This window comes from Anopheles coluzzii, chromosome 2 (assembly GCF_943734685.1).
Source record: "Anopheles coluzzii chromosome 2, AcolN3, whole genome shotgun sequence".
Lineage (NCBI taxonomy): Eukaryota > Metazoa > Arthropoda > Insecta > Diptera > Culicidae > Anopheles > Anopheles coluzzii.
This window is the reverse complement of record NC_064670.1, coordinates 104340467-104362987: the sequence shown is the minus strand read 5'-3', so window position 1 is coordinate 104362987 and position 22521 is coordinate 104340467. Positions and strand designations below refer to the sequence as shown.

The following is a 22521-nucleotide window of genomic DNA, read 5'->3' as shown; positions in this document are numbered from 1 at the left end:
CCGGGACGAGTTTTTTTTTCGGGGTGTTTCGACGCAGTTTCGTACATTTCTTTGTTTTTTTCTCGTTTTGTTACTGCGCTTGTTGTCGTACACATTATTGGACCATCATGCGCGATTCACGGTGTGCGCAATCGTTCGCTTGTCACCAGGATAGAAAGGCAACATGCAATCGCTTGTGCCCAGACTTCAACAACAAAACTGCACCCAGGTACTGGTTACGAGAAGCGAATGGCCGCTGGCAGCAACGGGATCCTGTTTGAGGATATATCCGTGTGTGAGTGTGTGTGTCTGTGTGTATGTGAGGGCAATATTTTCTCCAATCCCCGCACCCAACCACACTCCACACCAACATCGAAGTTGTATCGAAATCGCGTTGTGTTCCAATGGCTTTGGTTTCAGGATCCAACACACAAAAAAACGTACAAACTGTCGTCAACTGTCCGCCAAGGGGCTCAATTTCGGGTTCCCCAATTCTCCTTCCACTCCTGGTCGTTTCTCTTCCCTCATACACTACGCTTCGGGTGGGGAACTTGTCACCGACATCCATCGACGAACCTGTACCTGTGTCCGTGGAGACGTCATTAAGGAGTTTTATTTATATTTTCAGATGATGTTTTTTTCAACCCCCCTCTTCCTATCTTTCTCCTTCTCTCCATCCCCTTCTCTTTCACCTTATTAACTTTCATGCACTTGTTGAAACTTTCGCGCATTTCCGATGCAAGGCAGTGAAAGGAATGCAACGCGCGTCTCGATTTTTTAGCTCAATGTTTACTTCCGCCGTTCGCCGTCTGTCGTTTGAGCATAAAGAAATTACTGTAAACTGTAACAGGTACCACAAGCGAAGGGTCTTTTGATCCCACAAAACTTTCCGTAAAAGCAGAAAAAACCCACAAAATACTTACACAACGAAGCGCTGGCAGTGGCTTGTCGCATCGAGATCGCGAGGATCACGATCGCACCGAGCAGGATGCGACTGTTTCGGGACGCGTCGACCGGACGCATGGTGCTGTACAGGGGTGTTGGTTTTTTGTGGCCGCTGGTCGAATTATTCGTTGCCACTCGTTACACGGCCCGTGTGCCGTGTCACGCTGGAAATTAATGGCCCGTTGTTCTGTCGTCGTAGCCGTCTCGTCGCACTGTAGTGATGGGAGAGAGAGAGAGAGAGAGAGAGAGAGAGAGAGAGAGAGAGAGAGATAGAGCAGAAAACGGGAATGATTAGTTCACCTTTTCGGTTCTTGTTCTTTTCATTAATTAGCGGAAGTTATCCCCCCGTATGCCTTCTTTATATGTCGCCATCGTACTGCATGCAATTCCCTCTGGACATCAAACCCGGTCCAAGAACCGGCAAGCATCATCATCGTCGAGCGAACAAGAGCCAAAAAAAAAACACCAAAAAACAATTACATAAATCTGACTTTTCATCGCCGTCAATGAAGATTGAGCACGCTTGAGCCGGAGGCTGATGGGCCGGCACCGTGCCGAGAAGTACCATCCAGGCCCCACAACACAACCCCGCTTTGGCCGTTATGGGCGCACTCACAACCTGGAATTCAAAACAAATCCTCAAAAAAAAGCGCTCCCACCAAACCCCCTTTTCGCCTGCGTTCGATTCTGAAGTGGCCAGCAGTTGAGACGGAGGAACTCATCGAGATTTCGGTTGCCGGCTGGTTGCCGGGTTGTTGGGGTTTTCCACCAACCGATCTACCGGATGTCAGCAAACGTTGGTTGGGTGTCGAGGATTTTCGAGTGACTTTTCGAACGCAAATACTTGAGGTTGGTTGGCTTCGGTACCCTCTTTCCAACAACGTCTCCGTCGTCTTCGTCGCCTGTTTCCCCGTGTTTTATTTCCGCTTCACACAAACGGCCGTCGTCTAATTTGGCTGCCGAAACCGAACGCCAACATCGAAACGATAGATGATTAATAGGCCGTAACCGAAACATGCCGTACCGTCCTGAGGCCGTAGAAACCTCTTGAGCCGCTCACAGTGTCCGCCGGTACAGCCCTCGAACCATATTGACATATCAGTGTCAAGGCGCAGCGATAACAAGTGAAATAAACCGCACAAAAATCGGCGTATTGAAGTTGTCCGTTGCACCGTTCTCTAAAACCCTTCTAATTGAAACGTACGCAACCCTACGTAAGCGAAAACACGCTACGCGACCTTTCAAAGAGTTGGACGAGGAAACACCTGTGCCACCAGTGCCAATAAAAAGGTTACCATTGCCGCCTAGAATGGGAAAATCAATCAAACCGTTTGGATGACTGTAAACCTGCCACCGATCAAGGGTAAGAGAATGCACACACGCACACGATCACCTGCAGGAGAAATAAAGGTAAAAGAGTAATGTCCAACGTACAAAGTAGCTTGAGCACATGAGAATTATGATGCATTCGTCTCTAACCAGGCAAATTTACATCCACGACACATACCACACTGAGCGTAAAAGCAATTAGCAGCGAGCACGTTGTCTTTCCGTTGGATTTGCTAATAACCTCTCTCTCTCTTACATAATCTCTCAAGCCCACCGACTCGGTAGGCTCGAAAGGTGACTTCTGCACTGCACTGCAGGTAGTAGTAAGCATCCAGTATGCATCGTTTACTAACGCAAAACGAGCTGCACACGCGGTCGGCGGTCGGCACACAGAAAGCAACGATTAGTAGCGGTTTCCAGCTCCAGCAGACCCCGTGCGGAGTCGGTGTGCGGTGCCAACACACACACACGGGAACATGGGAAAAGAAATCTTGTTTCACTTGAAATTTATTACACCGCGTGCGTGTGTGTGTGTGTGTGTTTGATGAAGAAACCGTACCGCGACGGTTCGGTTTTACACTGCCACGGTATTACAAGCCGTGGTTCTAACCGTTTCGGCAGGCAAATCTCAAGTCTCACCGACCAATTCTACGTTCACACGCGTTTCTTCCCTTCGCGAGCATTAACTCCGTTCGGAGGGGGTGTGTGAGAGGCGGTGTTCGCATTAAGCCACACACACAAAAAAAACCGGCTGAGCTGCCGCGAGGTGTTGTTTTCCCTCTGTCGACACTGTTCTTGCTTGCCGAGAGGCCTTCCCCATACCCTATTTTCAAGATGATGACCAATAAATCGTCGACGATTAGACGATGCGGATGCGGGCGCAGCAGCGGGGATTGGAAAATCTAATACCTTCACCTAGCCCTTCCCCTTCTCAATCGGTGTTCCAATAATCAAATCAATTACCGTTGGCAAGCCCTGAAACTACCGACGTACCGAGTTGGCCGGTGATTGCCGATCGGCAAAGACTCGAAATATCCGGTTGATGGAAACGATGCGAGCTGATGGGGATTGGGAGGAAAGCAGAATCAAACTCCTTCCCGGACAGGTGAATGCTTCGCTTGGAAACAAAAGCGGCTCTCAAACTCAATGACCAAATTAAGCCTTGATTGCCCAGTGCTGGCTCAGTTTCAGCGTGCTATTAAGCGACGAGCCGCACGGCTCGAAACACCGGAATGGAGACGCGGCTCTTGCGCACGCTACACCATACCATCGTTTGCGTCGTCCGTTCGCCAGCCTGCAAAGCGTGGGAGCCCCGGACACGGACTACTAATCTCCAGGACAGGAAACCATACTCCCGAACCACCAGCGCCATGTGTCCTCCCCCGGGTGTTCTTTGTGCGATCATCCTCCGTCCTCCTTCTGCGCCACGATCACAATGTCTGAAGTCATACAGTCTCGCTGGCAAATCAACTATCTCATCAAAAGCGAGTGCGCACACACACACACACACACACACACACACACCAAACTGCACGGGGCCCTGCATTGGGGTGGCGTGCGCGAGCGCGCACACACGGCGCACAGATTAGAGATCGTTTTTAAAGCCCGACTGGGGCACAAAGAACGAAACTTACACACACCCAGCACACCCACTCTCTTTCCTTCTAGTCTCGAGCTCCGCGTGTGTTAAAAGGCGCGCATCGTAGACTAAACACCATTTCAGATAAGTGGCCCGGAGGGTAATTACAAGCAAATGACTGGGAGGAACTGAGCGTTGAGGTGGGTGGCGCTGAACAACGAACGCTATTTAAGACACTGTTTTGCTCGGAAGGCACGTCGATGCCCCGCGGGCTGCGGACGACGCTCGGTTAATGTCCTTTGTCTTGGGTCCTCTGTTGGGTGTATGTGCATGGGACATTAAGTGTTGCTAATGTTCTACGGCCAATAGCTAATGCAACGCTGTGCAAGTGGTCGCTTCCACAAGGTGCATTCTGTAAGCAACAAGACCCATTGAACAGTAACACTAGTGCCTTGTGACATCAAACATTGGATAACTTGGTAAATTGGGAATATACAGTGAAGTCTCGTCGGTGAATTATATGATCAAAAGAGGTCATATTTAAATACTCGGTTACTTGGATGCGCCATAGCAACACGTAGAGTTACCCGCTCTTAACTGAACTCTTAACTCGAATGGATGAGGATCACTTTCTAATGAGTTCGCTGTATTCTTCAGTATCATCTGGATGACTTCCCCAGACATGCCCTAGACACATGGAGATGAAAACTTAAATTTAGTCTTAAATTGGTACTTCAACATTGAAACAAAATAACTTTAGATTGATTCCAACGAATTCCAACCCAACCAGCATTGTTGTATGTATCGTAACATAATGTATCGCGAGATGTATCGTAACAGAATAAGAATTAATTTCTACGATTATGGCATCCAAGATTTCGGTCGATCTGGAAATCAGTTTTCTTTCCCTACCGTCCCATGAAACACACAAATTGCTCACGCCCACCGTCCGAACAGTGGATTAGATTTCCTAATCTTCCCAACGTAAACGCAATAGCATTCCAGACACACACCACCGTAACAAAAAAAAACACCACGCTTTCAAGCAGCAGCTGCCGGCGAAGAAAGTATTGCTTTAGCTGATTACCACGCCCGGGAATGTCTTACACCACCAACGGGACGAATGGAATGCTGCCGCGTGTGCAACGAGCGGAAAACATATTACCAATAGTGGCCAGTAGTAACAATAAAAATAACAATTAGCATTAAAATCTCTGCTTCGTCTCTGGTCCCTGGCATTTCTCCCATCCATGCCATCAGCCGGCAGCACTTCACTCTCCTAACGCAAACTCCCGCTTCACCGCGCATCTTCACCGACCGGGGCCTGTCGGGGTCGTTAATTAAGACATTAAATGCGAACGAGTGTGCATGCATAAATGTATCTCGTCTCTGAAGCATCATCTTAATTGCCGTTTTGGGGTTGAACCGGGTCGAGACGCACCATCCATCCATCCATCCATCCATCCATCCATCCATGGTCGCTGTACAGGCGATTATTGCTGGGACCCCGAAAAAACCTCCCTTCTGTTTTTTACTCACTGACCCACGGGTTCTGCGGTTTCACTATAGTTGCCCTATAGTGCAATGCTAAAACGGCCCGGGCATTTCTCTGCACACCACCGTCTCGCAGTCTGTCTCGGTTTTGCACAGGCGACACGTTCCTCACCTTCCTCACGCCACCCCGACGCATTAGCGTTTTGATAAGTTTGTATGCGGCCATATTTTCTTGGGCCCTGGTGGCATCGCCCTTTTTTCCCATGGCGGTTCATCATCGCACGGCCGCGAAAGGCCACCGTTTGCTTGCGCGCTTTGACGGAGTCATCGAACATGGCGAGGTATTTTGCTGGCGGTGGGTACACATTTTTCACACACCATTCTTTTCTTTTCCTGATCGTGATCTTCCGGGAGCGCGGGAAAGCACGGTCGGCAGCGGGTATGATGCTGATGTTTCACATATTTTCTTCATTTCCTCACTCACGCTACGTAATAAATTGAGCTCTGTTGTGGACGTACAGGAAGGCGCTGTGGTCGCGAGGTGGATTGTTTTAAGCCATTACTCTCACGAGGGGCATGCTTAATTTGACAACACTTGTTAGAACACTTGTCTGATCAATCATCAGAACCGGTGACTTGCAGGTTTTGGAGCATTCAAACGCGACGAAACAGAGAAGACTGATTGCTTCATCACGGTTTATTGATTCTTACTTCTGTCTGCCTTTTTAATTCAAAGATGCTTCTTCCGCTAGAAGCGAAAATCAATACACTCTTTCCTCTCGTACTCGTACGCAATGAAAACAAACACAGCCTGTTCTATACCACAAAACACTAAAAGTTTGCGCTTCATAGCACATTAAATGTCCCCTCCCTAAATCATTTACATTGATTAACCGTCAGCTCTGCTTAGCGTAGCCGTGCGTTCCTCCTCGGTGGTGTATCTAACCGATTAGCAAAACGTAGCTCCCCGCAAAAACCGCCAACCCGCCAGCCACGAGTCATCTTGCATTAAAATTCAGATAAAACACGGCCCGGGTTGGTGACTCTGCGTGTATTAGACACACACAGACACACGCACATTCACTTGGGTCCATGTTTTCGCATCGGTTTTACATCATGCTCGTGTCGTCTCGTATCGCGCAGATGAAAAGATGATACCGCACATTTCCCAACAATCTCAGCCTCCTCCTCCTCCTTCATCTTGGTCTTGCAACGATCAGGAAATATCAAATCGAATCATAACTTATGCCGGTTTCAGTTTTATGATACCACCGAATAGCGTGCGCGCGTGAAATAAATGCGTCGTGCGTCGTGGCCACGGTAAATCAGTGCCGGCTCGCAAAACCATCCACCAGCCAGAGCGATATTTAACGAACGTATCCTCGCCAGTTTGTGATACAAGAGGAAAAGAGGGGGGGAGCGGGGGAAGCTAATTCTGCCGGATGATATTTAGCGTGCCATCTGTGTGTGCTACTGTTGTACGCTGTACGCACCACGGTCGTAAAAGGGTCGCATCGGCCACGTTAAGACGCAGACGACACGACGTCACCTCTGCACGAAACGAGCGCAACGCAAACAGGATCATCCATCATCGGGAAGAGAGTGCGCGCGCGAGATGAGAGAGATAGAGCGAGAGAGAGGCAACAGTAACCACTCGAGACGACGCGGCAGAACACCTGACCGTGCGAATCATCGCACCGAGCGCGCGTCCTCTTCAGCAGCTGAACCCCTGCATCCAAACACACTAGCGCTAACACGATCTCCTTCCCTTTGCGCACAAACACACACACACACAGAGCACACAGTTGGGCTGCAGGAATTATGAGGAAGTAAATATTTATACACCTGTTAATTATTCCACGTCGCAGCAGTCGTTGCGGTTCTTCCCGGCCTCTGCACTCCGGCTCACACCACCATCCGGAGCTGTCCGGTCCTTCGGGCAACACGTTTGGCAGCACGTTAGGATGGTGCTAGATATAGGCGAGCTTGCTGTAGCGCAGAACGCGGCAGACAGTGCGTAGCCGGTGCCGTCGAGGTCAGTTGCGAGCTCGAGGCGAGTTGCGACGACCGTCGCAACGGGGTCAACATTGTGACTGCTGCTATCGTGATGGCAGGTTCCTCCTGTGTCGAAAAAAGACTCTACCACACACTAGAAAAGTGTACTCTCCAGAGACATTGAAAAGACCCGTGCCTGCCATCCTTCAAACCGGACCAACAAGTGCCACACTGTTGCCCCCTTGCGGTGCGGTACGTGACGGATGCTGAGCTAGTAGCACCGGCAACCGCAGAAGGTCAATGTTTATTTGGAGAACACGAGTGTGTGTGTGTGTCTGTGTGTGAAGATGCGCACCCCAACGCACATCATCGGGCTGAGTATGGCGGTACACGGCGGTGTTTAGAATGCGGCTGGCTTACCTACTTCGGCTGCTAATTCGCAACAACTGCGCGAAGAGTGGATCTCCCACCGGCAGCAGGCATTAGTGCAGCACTTCACTCAGCCAGTCGGTCCAATTTGCTTACGCTTAATTAGGTACCGAAACACGAGTTGCCCATCCCCTTGGCTTTCGCCATAACAAGGTGGTAGACGTGGTACATCCGCGTTTGAAGTGTTGTAGCTCCGCGTAGGTTCTTGCGCGTGCACTGCCATGCCATCTCGCACCCTGTCTCAGTCTCGGTCATGTTAAGTCAGTCCCCAACTCTTCCGGTCGAGACAGTCGTTTGTGACCGACGAAACATCTTTTAATGGCCAAATTTACGCATTTCCACTATAGCTTTGATATAGCTATAAATCTGACCCCGCACAGTTTACTACCGACTAGTTTGGCGTCCTTTTTATCAGACTTTTATCGTCACACACAACTCACTCTCCGGACCCGTGCTCACGTGCTGTTTGCAGAGAGTACTAAAACTTTACTCCATAATCGACCCCGACCCGAGATGGATGGTGAAACTTTTTCGCCCATTTCGCTGCACCGCATCACTGATAAATGACCAGATACACACACACACACACCGAACCTTCCAATCGGGTCAATGGACGTGAGACATCCGGAAAGTTGGGGAGAAGCAGTGCACTGTTTCGGAGCATTTGGGGACCTCAAAAATACTATCGATATATATGTCACCGGTCGTTAATGGTGGTTACGATAGTTACCAATTCCAGCATGAAAAAAAAAACTGGAGTTCCCTCCACAGTCGATAACGAATCGCAGAACAATCGCTACCGACCCGAACTGGCGCTCATAAATTGCGCTTTCAGCATGCATTTGCCCGTTCCATAAATTACGCGTTCTGGGTGCAAACACATTCCACACAACATATTCCGCTGGGCACTGGCTGGCCCGCTAGCTGGGCCTTGTCCACTGCCGTTCCGGTACAAAGTAGTCAACCGTTGGGCTAGCTCGTAAATTGAAACGTACGTCGATCGAACCAAAAAAAAAAACAAGTAACACTACAAGCGCATGGGAGTCCCTTTTTTCACCAATGCTGTGCACTATCTTTACATTATTTATGGAGCTTTGGCAAAAAGGAGGGGCGACACGCTACTCGTTGGACCACACCATCCATAGACACCAACCATCAGCCACTTTGTAAAGATAAACGTTGACTTTCTGCCCGTGATCGATAGCTGTGGAGCATGTTTCTGCGTCTTTTTTAATGCGCTTTTCTGACTTCGGGACACATTAGTGGGACAATGCTTCTTTCGCATTGCTAGGACAGTATCACCTGAACCTAGCCCCATAGTACCTCTTTTACTTTGTATCCACACAACATCACCACACTGCAGAGTGGAGTTGGAATTCAATACAACCAGTACCGTGTTACCATAGCTTCATGCTGGCCATCAAAACCGATCATCTTCCAGCAGGCGAGATGTTGCGATGGGAAACATTTGTAATGTTTCATCGAACCGCAGACCACCGCAGCGGTACCATGGAGCAAGTTGGTTTTAGTACATCACCGGCACCGGTTGCTACTGGAGAGTTGTCCCTGCTGTCTGCACTGACAAAAAACCGCAAAACCAATCCATATCCCGTTTGATACGAATCAACTCTGGGCAGGTGAAAAGGATATCATCAAACCATCAAAACCCGCACTGCCCGGGACATTCAAGAACGTGCAGTCGAGTACAAAAGCAATGACACCTCGCCTATCTTCTCGCCTGCTCCGGTTGTCCTTCTTGTGGTACTAACTCTTACAAAGTAAAACCTTGCCGATAATGAGCAGTAACTCTAGTCGGACCATTCAAACGCGAACAAACTCCATTAGCGCACCGAGCATCGCACGAGGTCAAGTGTGCGCTAGAGTTACTCCTAGCGTTACCTGGGAACCAAACCCCATCTAGTATGACCTTTATATGAGCTCCCGCTCCCGATTGCTATTTGCACTAGGCCTTGTGTTTATTTTAGTTTCCTCCCCCATCTGCCCTAATGGTATCAGATTAACACCTTCACGGGGCGAAACCATGGCCACGCGAAAACACATTGTGTATCGCAACAAAGTCTGCAACGGTCGCCTACGTTACACACCGGTTTCACCAGTACTGTAATTCTGCGCTGTGTGTGTGTCGGTGAGTGTTTTTTTTTGTTTTGCTTATTATTTTGCTAACCTCCCCCCACATTCCCATTTGATCATTCCCTTATAGGTTATCGCTCAGTTGGATACACGGCCCCCAGGATGCAGCAGTGGCTGTCCGGATCGGCGGGCCGGGACCACGCCCGGGTGCGAATTCAATTTTTGGCCCCCGGGCTTTGCCCATCTGCATAGTGTAAATGTTTAGATAAATGGAAATTATCTAATGCCGGACCCGAACGGTGCAGAGGAGTGAATTGTTTTTGCCTGTGCCGTTGGTCTGTGTAGCTTGCACAAGTGTGCGTGTCTGTTTCTTTATTTCGTATTTGCTGTACGGTGAAAATGGTAACATTCGGTTTGCTCTTTGGGTGGGGTGAGTTTGAACACTAGCTTGATATAGCGCATCAGCATATCTTGCTCCGGAATGCTCCGGAGTGCAATTTTGTGCATGATAAGAGCATTTGTTAGGGTTCACATTCGCATGATATATTGTTCGATTAAGATTAGAAATCTTTTTATGAGAACAGAGTCATCCCGTCTGGTAGACGGTGGCATACTTTGGGACATACCAGACTAGACTTGAGCTCTTATCGATTATTGTTTGCATATATTCATGCAGCTGTGTGACATTTAATTTGCGATACTGCTGAATTATGTTATGCACACAAACATACCTCCAATTGCTACAAAAAAGACATCCTTTGTTGTTGGAGTTCCAACTCCACCCATACATCAGGGAGTTCAGAATTGCTGGGAAATCATTAAAACAAAACTTCCCCATCATTTCTCAGACGCTCTACCACTCGCATAGGATTTTCCACTGAGCTGCGTGGTGTGTTACCCACTGCCAATGAGTTGCACTGTTTTGTGACGTCACTGTTCGATCGACCCAAAATAAAACCTGCCACCAACACCAACACCCACACCACAACAGAGAGCAACATAAACTATCCCGCCACACTACCGGGAAACCAGTTGGCTTTTCTGCCGAACTCGCCCTACGAAAAGCCGATAAAATACTCGGAACAATCGAAATAGAAACACACACACACACACACACACACACACACACATCCCGGGGGACAGCGCCCCGTTTACCGTTTCGTAGTAAGAAAACTTTCTCACGTGTAAACAGCACCGCCATTACACGCCACGCTGAGTACGCACCGCAAGGGAAGCTAACGCTAACCAGCCAAATCTGGGTGGAGGGGGCGGGATGGGGGTCTCGGGGCCAAAACCCCGCGAGGGCGGAACTTTTGTAAATCACTTCTAATTGCTTGTTTACACCATTAAATTAGTAGTGCATTAGAGAAGTCCACTGAACGTACACGCGGCTCCGGACGCGATTATCCATCCTCGTGCGCTGGTCGCGTCGGGCGCGCTCGCGCGCTCATGCTGCATTCGTAAGTGCTCAAGTGTCTTGACAACCCTCGTAACATACCTTCTCGGTGTTTTCTGCACACAAAAAACGGCGCGCAATTGAGTCTTGTGCTTTTACTACCCCCTCTTCTCGAGCTCAAATAATCACACTTTATAAAACGCAATATACAGAGGAGCCGGTGCGCACGCAGTGCACCACACGTGCACCACACCGATGAGATATGGCAGTTTTGGCAAGAGGATAAAGAGAGAGAGAGAGATAGAGAGCGGAGTATAAAGAGAGCAAATACATTATGGTTCAGCTGAGGCGAGGGAAATTTATCGGGTAAATAAACCGAACAAAAAACCGTAGTCTCTCGTAGTCCAAGATGTGTTTCCCATCAAGCGTTGGACAGTCGAAAGCTGAGTCTCGAGTCTGCCCTCTACGCCAAAGGGACGTCGTTCGCGTTGAGCGAGCTGACGGTGCAAGTGCACCTGATGATGCTGGGGCCAACCGTTCGTTCGACCTCCCTCCCGGAGGGTTTACACAGTTGATTTCAATCGCTACACACTTTCGAACGTACCGGCCAGCGTGTGGCTCCGGTACACCTTTGATCATTTTTGCTCTCGTTCACTTTTATCGTTCACACAGCACTACAGCTAAAGCTACGATCTGATCAGATCTGATCCGTGGCAGTGGTACGTTCGCTAGGCTAATGGGAAGGGGGGCGAGACAAGCAATGGATGCAATTGATCAATCGACGATTTACGGGCACGGTTTGATCGGAGCAGAAAGGGAGCAAAAATAGCTACGATCGAGTACCCGTGTTTCACCCGCTAGCCACAGCAAATAGCACCAGGAAGTGGTGGTTGTATCAATTTACCATTACGATCGCTTCGGGCTCTTCGTCTTCCCTGGGACAACTGGCTGAAGATTTACCTCGAGCTCTTCTCCTTGAGCAGTCAATCTGGTCTGGGAGGCGCGCAATAAAAAAAAACTTCACCTGAGCTTGCAGTTGACCGAGCGGAGGGACCGAGTTTTAGCACGAGGTCGATAAAATATATTTAATGTTTTGCATTATGTAAAAGGGGGGTTGAATTATTACAGCCGCTATTACGGGTGATGACTTTTGGATGGTAACAACACCTATATGGCAATAGTTTATCTGCGCATAAAGTGCTTGTAAGATCATAAAAGAAGCCCAACTCCTTGTCAGATGGCACGTAATCACTTTCAAAAAATAACTCCAATTCGCCCTCGAACGTCACCGTAATCTGTGACGAATATCTGCAACAAAAACAACAACAACTCTTATCGACTGCGGCAACCAAAAGGGAGCCGATCAAGAGCGCTAAACGGTCCGCTAAACTCCATTCGCCCCCAAAAGATTCCCGTTCCCACCCGCGAGATCTCGAACCAGCGGATCCGTAAAGCGGCCCGGCGCGGCATCGTCTCACTTCAAACGCAATTAGTGGTATTTATTTTCTCTAGATCAGTTACTAATTTATTCTGCCGTGCGCGCATCAAGCAAAACCAGACCCGAGCCGCCGAACTGCGTCGTCGTCGTCGCCGTAGTCGTCCGCCAGCCCATCCATCGTCATCGTTGACGCCAGCGGATACACTACCCCGGTCAGCCGACCAAGGGGGGGAAGGGTACGATTGTTTACGATTCTTCGCTCGGCGAAACCGACGTCTTTTTTTTTTGTTCGAACGGAACGCGTATTCCCCCGATCAAGGGCACCTGATCGACCACACATTGCTATATTCCCCACAGTTTGCTGCAGCCGGCAGGTTACGCGCGATCGGACGCTGCAACACAACGGTTATGTTTGTGTGTCTAAGAGAGTGTACGTGTGGATGTGTGTGTGTGTGTTTTTTTTCTTCATCCAATTTATGCTCAACATTTGACGGACGAAGGTGTGAAACTCAAACCCCATAACAAACTCACCCGCACGCCGCTTCAAGATTGCTCCTCATAAGGGTTTACCATTCGTTAACCGCTTTATTTAGTAGTTCCTCGTCTTTTTTTCATCACACACACGCACAGTTTGAGAGATTGAGAATTCATAAATTTCCATTCGTCGGCGTGTGTGCAAGCTGTGGTTTGAAAAACGATAATTGCCATTGAGTGTGGAAAAATTTATGAACCCAACACAAGACAGTGACTTAATTATGAACCGATTAGCGATGTATTCCATCCTGTCGATAGTCGATATCTGTGGACGTTTCGGTGGCAGCACTTGAGCATGGTTGATGAGCTCGGTGAACGGAGGGAGCTGAGTCCCTCTAAACCAGCTCATGTTTCAGTTTAATTGCAAACAAAACTCTCCCCCCGGGGCGTACTGATAAGCGTTTTTTCGGGGGGAGAAAAACAAGATCAACAAAGCGCCAAAACGAAGCGCCAACTTCAACAAGAAGCAGAGATTTCAGATTTAAGACTAATGGTAATTAATCAACCAAAATTCAAAGGCCTGATAAGGTAGGCCTGTTAATAACCTGTTCATGTTAATATTTTCAGGAGCAAAAGATCATTTCTAAGGGAAATTATGCTTATGATTATGAGTATGCCCAGAGCTCTCGTGCACGAAGCACGTCCCAGTGGAAGTGCGATTTCGTGACAATGTCTAGCATGTGGTCAATTCAAAGCACACTATTGATTTAGTTAATTGATCATACAGCAGACACACAAACACATACAGAAACGTTTGATCGTGCCTTACGAAATACCTCCCGGCACGCAAGTTCTGGTCACGAGAACTTCGAATCCAAAATCGGTGTGAGCTGTCGATAGTTGGCCCTCCTAATTGTTCGACACACTGGCAAGCTGGTGCACTATTGCCGCCCCGGTATCCAATTAGCAGCCCGATCACGTACACGCACGGATCTTGAGCTCTGCTCCTGTCCCATCAACCCCCCTTTCAATAGCACGTTTTCGGATTGATCGGGGAAGCATTCGGTTAGGTGACAAAATTCACCCACCACGCGAGAAACAATGAAGCGATAAAAATTCAAACGGTCTCCCGGCACCCGGTTTTGGAACAAACCCACGGGACCGGGACCGGAGCGCTTTTGGCCAGCTTGTGACGCAACGCGGATCCGAAGCATGGTGTTCACTGCCCCGCGTGTAATCTCTTCGCCTGGATTAACGCTCTGAATTTGCCAGCACTCGAGTGCGGTTCCCTCGCCCGGCCCTGATTAATGAGCGTTATTTACCGCTTCGGGGCGGACATCTATCGGCTTTTCGCCGTTTCCCACCGCCGGCACAGCAGCTTGCCCCAGTGCGGATGATTTGCGCGGCATTCCAGAGAGCGCGTAAAAGCGCGGAGCATGTGTGTTGTTTGTTGTTTTTGCTTTATTTCACATGTTTTAATTTGCTTGCCATTCAAGCCAGGCGGGATTTGGTTTTGTTCATTGCACCGTGCCCTTTTTGTCGTTTGTGTTCACATTGCCGCGATTAACCTTTCACCCCGCTCGGTGTAATTCTCCGACCAAGCGAGCAAAGCAGTACCCCCAATTTCGGCGCTCTCGATCATTCTGCCTCGACCGTTGCCAACACAACACGGGAGGACAGACGGGCAGACGGCAAATCAGCTGTGCTAATCGGCCGGCAGCCTGGTGCGCATGGGTGCAATTATGCTCCCGTCGCGTTGCGCGGAGGGAGGGCATGACGCGCTCACTGGCGACTGGTGTGCGTGTGCCAGATCCGGTAACATTTGCTGCGGTGTGGTGTAATTTGTTACCGGCGGACCGATCAAGTTTACGGATGTGACTGCTACTGCTGCTGCCCCGGGAGCCGGGAGCCAGAAAAACTGCACCGATCAGCTGGAGAGCGCAGCTGGTGCTGGCGGACTTGGAAATCGGAACTAGCGCACGAGGACGCCAGACTACGTCAGACATTTGAGCTGTGCGCTGGGACGTTTGAGGCAACTCTTCCGAATGTTCCAATTAGGCGGCACAGGGGACAAGAAGGAAGAGCCCCAAGATCCGAGACGAACTGACATCAGAATACATCTGATCCAAATCACTTTCCAACTTGGACGATCTAAACCAGCGAAAAGGAAGCGATCGGGCAACTAAAGGACACCCCCCCCCTTCCCCCCCCCCCCTCGCACACACCCAAAACCGATCCAAGCCCTCGCATAATCGTAATTCATGGTAATTTGAGCGCTCGGTACGAGTTTACGTCACCCTGTTTCTTACCCACGGCGAACCCTTTATTGGGCGCTTTTTTGTTTTCTTTTTCGCACAACAAAACCTTAAGTTAGCACAATTACTTGCGCGTGTAAAATGCAACCCCCGCGCGGAAGCGGGCTGGTCCCAAGATATGGCATGCCAAGTCACTCCGCCAGTCGGTACAATACAAAGTCCGTAATTTGAGTCCCGCGGCTGGATAAAGTTTCCTGTAGTGATGGTTTTCTTTTCTTTTTTCTTCGCTTCGTGCTTGTTACCCTCTTGAGCGCCACCAAATGTTCATCCAAACTTCTTCAATCGAGCGTAACACACACACACGCGCGCGCATGACAAAAAAGGGAATTCCTTCACCTCAGCAGGGCGGCAGGCTTCCAAGTTGAGTGGAAAACTGATGACGGCCGGTGTTTACTACCGGAACTGATGGACGCTGCGTAGGCAGCGCACGACGTCACACACGCCTCGTTTGCGTGAGGAGGCAATTTTGTTGCAATACTCTCAGCATTGTTAGTGATTAGCATAGCAAAGAGATGTCTCATCCTTTCGGAAGATTTGCTACTGAATTGATTGACCCCCCCCCCCCCCCCCCCCCCACAAGTCGACAAATCCCACTGACAAGCGAAATGATAAACGAGCTCGAGCGGCTGGGAGCTCGTTTCCATCTGGTCACTCGATGTGCTCCTGTTTGCTGCCTCTCCAGTGCTCCAAAAATAGAACCTATTTCCTAGGAACTTTAAGCCTACGCACACGGAAAAGCCGGCAGCTTCGCGTAATGTAAATCTTCCTGCTCTAAAAGCTTCCCAAGGCTGTGTGGCCCACGCAAAACCATCAACAGGGAGGAGACCATCTTGCTGCATCATCATTTGGAACGATTTTTCTTGATTTTTAGGTTCTTTGTTGCTTTTTGGAGAGTGGTCTACCCCGTGGTTAGCTGGACCTCTTCTCGGGCGTCATGAAGAAGCTCGTTTTGAGGGGCCCCCAAGCTAATCGCTAGGAAGTTAGACGGCCGGAAGACACGTCCTAAAACAATCAACAAGAAAGACAAAACTTTGCAAGCAAAAAAGAAGCAAAAGTGCAACCATGCTCAGGAGAATTTACAGAAAACACTTGGACATAAATAAACCCAGACACAACCATAACAAACAGCACAGTGCCACAGGACAAAGCGACACAGCAACAACAGTGCCCTGATGGCAACACAGACAGTTGTTTTAAACTTTGGCTTGGCTTTGGAATTCTTTTCCAATCTTCGGCCGTCTGTGCGAGTCGCTGCCCTGTGAGGTTAGGAGCACTGGTGGGTTCCCGCGTGACATCATTTGCGGCTGTCTTAAACTCAAATACACAGAGATTGAGAAAGAGAGAGAGAGAGAGAGAGTGAAAAAGAGAGGGAGAGAGAGTGCTTAATCGCGTAACGCTGGCGGCAGACGAGTTTGGTTTAGATTTCCTAATCCCAGCTAGATCCTACCGTCCTAACCTTCCCCGCCAGTTGTCCAGTATTCCGGATCGGGTCCGACTGTCAAAACAAAAGCTTCAACCTCAATTCCAGCACACTACCGCCCCCTCGGCGGTTTTGTTGACGTGCTTGCTTTTTGTTGTATGCGCTTGGGGGCGCTTCCCGACAGACCCCGGCGTCCCCATGGTCGCGGTGAAGATGAAACCGCGCGCCAGCAAAAGTTCTCCAAACTGGATCCGGTGGGACCCACGTTTGGCGCCAGGCGCCAACTCAACCAGCGTGACAGCTTTTAAGTGCCCGGTTCTGCTGCCTCCCCGTCCTTCCCAATCGGTGGAATCGACTCCCAGCCATCGGGGGAGTTAGGGTGACAAGAATCCAGTGAGTGTCCCCCCTTTGGCCGTGCTAATAAGGGGTTATATAAACACTACCCCTAATGCTATCACTGTGCACCAAGAAGAGGAGCAGGGAGGGGGGGGGGGAGTTGGGGCGATATCCTCTTTCATGAATGTTTGCTGCGAGGCGCCCATGGGGACCACTCTCTTTGCAATCATAATCGCAAATATTTCAATATCCATGATGACAAGACCGACCCAGGGCTTTTGTACAATCTTGCAAAACTCCCCTGGAACGGTGAATCATCCGTGTCCGTGACAATCGAACCAGTTCGATTAAATAAACACCACCGCGAGGAAGCGTCGTCTGGAAGCGTGAAGCGGGTGCAATGTGATCCAGCGATCTCGATCCGCCTGCACCAGGCACCGGCATGAGGCTTGGTTTGCCGTACCACACCCCACTCAGCCAGTACAATACGAGCTGCGAGATGCGAGAATCAAAGCACACGAAACGCACGGTGACACATGAGTAAATAAACAAACAAACCCCCCCCCCCCCTTCTTACACGCCACACTCGTCCAGAGCATGTCGGGAAGATGCGCGGCTGGCGCGGCTGACACGATTAGGAGGTGCGAAACGGAATAGGAAGGCAGGAGGTACCCGCGTACACTCTCGCGTGTCGCGTTCCGTTAATGGTTATATGGTGAATCAATTCGATTGAGGCGTCCACATCTCCCCCTTCCCCCTTCGGATGGTGGTACATGTGTACTGAGGGATGGCGCACATTGCACGACACACACACACACAGACATGGTAAATGTTAGGATGTGGTGAACTGATTTCACTCCGGCATCGAGATGGCGCTAATTAACAATGAAATAGTTTCAATTAATGGACGAGCGAGAAAACAGGGCCATCAGCAGCAGCACACACATATAAGCAGACAAATCACGGACGGACCCTGCTGTCCACACCCCGTCCTTGATTTAGAACCGTGAACCGGTCAACCGGTATTGACTGCCCGTGTGCGTATGTTATACTATACTAGTTGTGTAGGGCTTTTGGGGTTCCTATATTAATTTTGATCATTTCTGGACCTACGTAAATCATGGTCGTCCTATATAGTCTTCTCGTAGAACTACACCACAGCTGGATAGACACACACAGTCCGTGCTCTTGGAGAGAATTGAACCCGTCCGACCTTGTGGGTGCCGGCGCGTCTATCAAACAGACCACCAGACCACACAGGTACGCATGGAGATACAATTGCAATAAAAGACATTCGGAGTCTATTAATTTGTCCTAAATACCATTTAATGCTCAAATTACTTGTGTTTAAAGAGGATTACTTATCCAAATTTAAGAGATAATAGTTCCATTTTTTCCATTATATTCTTTACGTCTCTAACCTGGATCTATGTCATGTACATGATAGCAGACGTTCATCATTAATAAAGAATATAATATCCAAAAGGTTTAAATGTTTAGTTCCTGTTGTAAAGACTCATTACCGTAATGTATCTCTGGCTCAAGGATGCATAGAGATGTTCAGGATGTATATGGATGTTTGCTCTACATACAGATACAGTTATCTTAAAAAAGTTTCAAAAAACTTTTGGCACTTTTTTTTCAAATGTTACGTTATCATTATCCAAAAGCTAGACTACATCTACAAACAGCACAGTACACTACAAAAAAGAACCCTCACCGAGCAACATGAATAAACATGTTTTGCTAGTGCCCCCGGACAGGCCCTTTAGGAGTTCACCATTTTGCTGGGAACCGAATTAAAAAGGGTAAACGCAACAAACACGCGAAATGTGGAAAACAAACCCAACCCACTCCAAAATGAAATCCCTCCCTCCTCTTCTTGTCAACCGGGACAGACCTTGCACAAGCATTTGTCACACAGCTTCCGTGCCGCGACTGGCAACTCGTTTTCGGCACAAACATTCGGCCATTCGCTCACGCTTGGTCACTTTACTAATTTGATTAGAACGTCTTTGTACGCACTGGGCGTTGTCGTGCTCATCGCCGAAATTGAGCCGGTTTTTTTTTTGTTTTCTTCATCATTTTTGTTTCATTTCGCATCTAGCGGTTGTGGCCGCTCCCGAGAGTGGCCGGTCCCACCACTTAGCAACTCGTGGCACGTTTTTCACGTTGACGCCCCTGGGGGACTCGGGCTGGAGGTTGTGTGGTGTTGAGCGCCACGCCAAATCCAGCCACAAAGCGGTGGTCCCACATGAATTCCGGGGTCGGCTGGGTTTTTCGTTAATCCTTTGCTCTATTTGTTGAATAACACATCAGAGACACGGGCGGAGGGATGGGGGATCGTTTTCACTCGACATTTTTGGTGTGGTTCGTGTGAGGATTAAACGGGTTCTTTATTTTCCCTCTCTCTCTCTCTCTCGCGCGCTCTGGAGTGTGAGAATAATTTTCACGATTATATCCGGATTTTTCGCTACACCAAATTAAGGGTAAGCTGTTAGTGTTTCCCCGGCGGACACATGTTTCGAAGCGCAAAAATAACAGCACAATCGTCTTCTAAGGCTAGCCGCTTCACGGAACGCAACGGCACTCGGAAATCTCATTCAAACCATCCCAAACCAAGCAATTTGCTCGATCATACTTCAACGTCGTATGTTCTCGAAGCTGCAGATTGAAAGTCCAGATGCGTTCCTCCACATGATAAGGACCCTTGGCCCGCTCGCGTTTCGCTCAACCCTCGCCAAACGTTCATTTTGCGACCGTTTTGCTTGTATAAATTGTGTGCCCCATGTTATAACCACAGCCACGCCATCGAACAGCTGTTCCAGAGGACATCGGAGCTCGTTTGCGGACACACATACAGACACAAAGACACACAAAATCTTGTGTCTCCCAAGCAACCGATCTCGACGGTTTTGTCTCCCTCGTCATATGCGAAAAGAAATTAAGCCCGCGATAAGGCTCATGCCTGACGCTTGGTCTGACTGCGGTTACACGCTCCACAGTTTTGATAGTGCAAACCGAACGACACATCACGAAACTGTAAGCACCCACAAAAAAAAAACAAACAAACAAAATTCCACCAACCAACAACGAGCAGCAAGCAGCAGCAGTCAGCGGGCACCCAAAAACCGCACCGATTGCGGAACGGCGAAATCACTGCAAACGGGCCCGCAAATCGCCCGCAAAGAAGCACCAAACAATTTGTTCAACATGGAACCTAAATTGATTGTTTCCATATTTCATCTCCTTACGACCGTCAGATCCCCCCCCCCCTCCCCTCCACCACTCTCAAAGGTACATACCATTCATTGGGGGGGGGGGGACGGAGGGATAGGTCAAAGCTTTCATCTTTTGCGTTCGCCCCAAAAACCATTCGATGCGGCGATCGCATCCAGAGGGCGCCAAGATCACCCAAGCCGCTCTCTCTTTCTCTCTCTCTCTCACACCCTCAGGCGGCACATTCATTGAATGGTTTTGGGTGGTTGTGAAATCGGGTAAGGGCACTGGCCCACGATGTTGATTACAGTGCGCCCCACAAACATAAATCAACCAGGAAGAAGGGCTTCCTTCCCTGCTTTGAGTTTGGGGCGGGTGACCCATCGACGATGAGCTGGCCGGCAGGGCCGGTGTTATCAAATTCGCATGACCTGCCTATTGCCAGTGCCAGAAAAGCCGACGGCAACTCGGGTCGATCATCGCATCACGATTCAAAAGCGACAAAAATCCAAAAATCGTTGCGTCAAACTAGTTTTTTGTTTTGTTTCCTTTGTCCGTATTGTTTGCTCGTTATCAAATTCCAAACAAGTGAATGACTTTCGCGTGACAATGCTAAGGTATTATCACTGCTTTGCGAAGCTAATTGTGAGCCATTTTTTTCTTTTGCTTTGTTTGCCAGCTTGCTTCTTACCGTCTTCGCCGAGTCCTGGTGGAAGCTCTCGCGCTCCCAGAAAGCAAACCACAGCAAAGCTAGCTGCTCCAACGGCATTGGCCCGCCTCGATTGAAAGGGGGTGGAGCAGTTGGCAACGACCCTAGCGCTACGGTGGGCGGGATCCCGCGAGTCCTTGTAAGGGGCTGCCCAGTTCTCTGGGCGGTTGTGCCAATCGGTGGGTCGTTTGCGGTCTCGCACGCGCGCGTGCACGCAGCCATTGTGGCAGGTCGATCGTGCTGCTCGTGATCACCTGCTGCAATTAAGCCGTCCAGGGAAGGCACTTCGCTACAGACAGCTCGACCAGCTCTGCTTGGAGCATACAGACAAATGACGGGAAAAAGGATTTGCCATTCTGTGACCTGTTCTTGTGTGAACCAGGTACCAAGGTTCCTGATGGTTGAGCCTTTACCAGAAATAGTTCTAACAAGTACCTGTGTGATACCAGAGAAATGCTAGACACCTGTACCCTTCGTGTTGGGGTAGACCTGTGTACCTCCAGCGTTCCATCGTCCAATTAACGTATAACACCTTCAAATCAATGAAGTTCGCCCGCACCGGGGAACAACGGAGCGTACTATTGAGCGGCCGGAAAGCGACCAGGAGGATACCATTGCACCTGACACACACACACACACTCCTACTTCACTGCAACAGGGTATACATTCCTTCCACCTTGCTCTAATCTGAAGGTCTCAGAAGTGTTTGTGTGCCTCAGCTGCCGCTACGATTACAATTACCATCATGTCAAACATGACCCAACACAAATCGTCCTTTCGGGTGACTTACCTTCGGTTTCGGTTGACGAGAGCGTTCGAGCGAAGACGATGGACGAAGAAACATAAACCGGGTACGGTACGAGGGATCGTTCCGGTAGACTACAGATGCGATCTCGGCGATGCAAAACCGAATCACCTGCAGTCAACCGGCGGCGGCGGCCGCAGCTTGATAGAGAGAACTCGCTGCCGATGCAAACACTGCACAATCGATCACTTGTAGATTTACACACACACACACACACACACACACGCACAAACACTCGTTTTTACACACTAGCACAATAACACTTATATCTCCCCATTCACGTGCACGCACGCACGCACGCAAAAAATGCACAAATTCGCACACGAGACAGGGGAGCACAAACAGGAACTACAATAACTTCACTACTGACAAAAAGCGCAAGATCGCACACTGTGCGTAACCGGCTGGAAACATGGAAACATACAAGATACATTAAATAGGTATACTATAACGTCTTTGCTCACTTGCTCGAATCGAATCGCGCAGCTCGCAAACCAATTGTCCGTTCGTCGCCTGATGACCCCGGATCGGAGGAGCTAGAGGGAGGGGGGGGAGAGATTCAGGGCAG

General features: G+C 49.4%; 1 protein-coding gene across 3 annotated transcripts in view; it reads right to left on the bottom strand.

Annotated features, from left to right (window-relative positions):
* LOC120948416 (BMP-binding endothelial regulator protein) overlaps window positions 1-22521 on the bottom strand; it is a 68898-nt gene that overhangs the window by 45208 nt on the left and 1169 nt on the right. For all 3 annotated transcript variants that reach the window (XM_040364699.2, XM_040364700.2, XM_040364701.2), the window contains exons 2-3: window positions 21939-22357; window positions 903-1136 (exon numbers count right to left, since the gene is read on the bottom strand). In XM_040364699.2, coding sequence (XP_040220633.2) covers window positions 903-1002 — 100 coding nt within the window. In that variant the 5' untranslated portion in view covers window positions 1003-1136; window positions 21939-22357. The remainder of the gene's footprint in view (window positions 1-902; window positions 1137-21938; window positions 22358-22521) is intronic.